The sequence below is a fragment of the Oncorhynchus clarkii genome, chromosome 31 (genome assembly GCF_045791955.1).
Source record: "Oncorhynchus clarkii lewisi isolate Uvic-CL-2024 chromosome 31, UVic_Ocla_1.0, whole genome shotgun sequence".
Taxonomy (NCBI): domain Eukaryota; kingdom Metazoa; phylum Chordata; class Actinopteri; order Salmoniformes; family Salmonidae; genus Oncorhynchus; species Oncorhynchus clarkii.
In genome coordinates, this window is record NC_092177.1 from 13,235,480 (window position 1) to 13,237,979 (window position 2,500).

The 2,500-nt window shown below is 44.2% G+C and overlaps 1 protein-coding gene across 1 annotated transcript in view; it reads left to right on the plus strand.

Moving 5' to 3' along the window:
* The window catches only part of LOC139391050 (actin-binding LIM protein 3-like), an 83,440-nt gene that overhangs the window by 56,174 nt on the left and 24,766 nt on the right, over positions 1-2,500 (plus strand). Inside the window, exon 9 of the mRNA XM_071138532.1 lies at positions 1,524-1,595. Coding sequence (XP_070994633.1) covers positions 1,524-1,595 — 72 coding nt within the window. The remainder of the gene's footprint in view (positions 1-1,523; positions 1,596-2,500) is intronic.

The following is a 2,500-nucleotide window of genomic DNA, read 5'->3' on the forward strand; positions in this document are numbered from 1 at the left end:
CATAATAAACCCCAGGGAGAGTAGCTGATGCCTTGGCAGAACTAATGGGGATCCATAATAAACCCCAGGAAGAGTAGCTGCTGCCTTGGCAGAACTAATGGGATCCATGTTAAATCCAAAGGAAGAGTAGCTGCTGCCTTGGCAGAACTAATGGGGATCCATAATAAACCCCAGGGAGAGTAGCTGATGCCTTGGCAGAACTAATGGGGATCCATAATAAACCCCAGGAAGAGTAGCTGCTGCCTTGGCAGAACTAATGGGATCCATAATAAACCCCAGGGAGAGTAGCTGATGCCTTGGCAGAACTAATGGGATCCATAATAAACCCCAGGGAGAGTAGCTGCTGCCTTGGCACAACTAATGGGGATCCATAATAAACCCCAGGGAGAGTAGCTGATGCCTTGGCAGAACTAATGGGGATCCATAATAAACCCCAGGGAGAGTAGGTGCTGCCTTGGCAGAACTAATGGGGATCCATAATAAACCCCAGGGAGAGTAGGTGCTGCCTTGGCAGAACTAATGGGGATCCATAATAAACCCCAGGGAGAGTAGCTGCTGCCTTGGCACAACTAATGGGGATCCATAATAAACCCCAGGGAGAGTAGCTGATGCCTTGGCAGAACTAATGGGGATCCATAATAAACCCCAGGGAGAGTAGGTGCTGCCTTGGCAGAACTAATGGGGATCCATAATAAACCCCAGGGAGAGTAGGTGCTGCCTTGGCAGAACTAATGGGGATCCATAATAAACCCCAGGGAGAGTAGCTGCTGCCTTGGCACAACTAATGGGGATCCATAATAAACCCCAGGGAGAGTAGCTGATGCCTTGGCAGAACTAATGGGGATCCATAATAAACCCCAGGGAGAGTAGCTGATGCCTTGGCAGAACTAATGGGGATCCATAATAAACCCCAGGGAGAGTAGGTGCTGCCTTGGCAGAACTAATGGGGATCCATAATAAACCCCAGGGAGAGTAGGTGCTGCCTTGGCAGAACTAATGGGGATCCATAATAAACCCCAGGGAGAGTAGCTGCTGCCTTGGCACAACTAATGGGGATCCATAATAAACCCCAGGGAGAGTAGCTGATGCCTTGGCAGAACTAATGGGGATCCATAATAAACCCCAGGGAGAGTAGCTGATGCCTTGGCAGAACTAATGGGGATCCATAATAAACCCCAGGGAGAGTAGCTGATGGCTTGGCAGAACTAATGGGGATCCATAATAAACCCCAGGGAGAGTAGCTGATGGCTTGGCAGAACTAATGGGGATCCATAATAAACCCCAGGGAGAGTAGCTGATGGCTTGGCAGAACTAATGGGGATCCATAATAAACCCCAGGGAGAGTAGCTGATGGCTTGGCAGAACTAATGGGGATCCATAATAAACCCCAGGGAGAGTAGCTGATGGCTTGGCAGAACTAATGGGGATCCTTAATAAATACAAAATACAAACTTTTCCCACGTCATCTGGAATGTTTCTCTTTCTTACACTCCTTCCTGTCTTTCTTTTCTTTCTTCCCACAGCACAGACGTCTGTCAGAGACTTCCATCTCTCCACCGGGCTCGTCAATTGGCTCTCCCAGCCGTGTCATCTGTGTGAGTAACCAATCACTAGCCAATCTTCCTCTACCTCCACCCAACCTTCAGGGCTCACTAGCTTTGAATATAAAAACCCAATGGACAAATCCATTTTCTCCTGAAGTGTGCACTCGTTCACTATTTCTCACCATCTAGAACACTTGGATGTGTGTAAACCTGGGCTAGAGGAAATCTCTACCACATGTAATTTACTATTTATCATAATATGAATACTATATGTATTCTTTACCATGAGATGTAAAGTGATAGATAATAACAAGGTAATTGAGGTAGATATTTACATTAAGGAGGGTAAAGTGACTAGGCATCAGGATAGATAATAACAAGGTAATTGAGGTGGATATTTACATTAAGGAGGGTAAAGTGACTAGGCATCAGGATAGATAATAACAAGGTAATTGAGGTAGATATTTACATTAAGGAGGGTAAAGTGACTAGGCATCAGGATAGATAATAACAAGGTAATTGAGGTAGATATTTACATTAAGGAGGGTAAAGTGACTAGGCATCAGGATAGATAATAACAAGGTAATTGAGGTAGATATTTACATTAAGGAGGGTAAAGTGACTAGGCATCAGGATAGATAATAACAAGGTAATTGAGGTGGATATTTACATTAAGGAGGGTAAAGTGACTAGGCATCAGGGTAGATAATAACAAGGTAATTGAGGTAGATATTTACATTAAGGAGGGTAAAGTGACTAGGCATCAGGATAGATAATAACAAGGTAATTGAGGTGGATATTTACATTAAGGAGTGTAAAGTGACTAGGCATCAGGATAGATAATAACAAGGTAATTGAGGTGGATATTTACATTAAGGAGGGTAAAGTGACTAGGCATCAGGATAGATAACAACAAGGTAATTGAGGTAGATATTTACATTAAGCAGGGTAAAGTG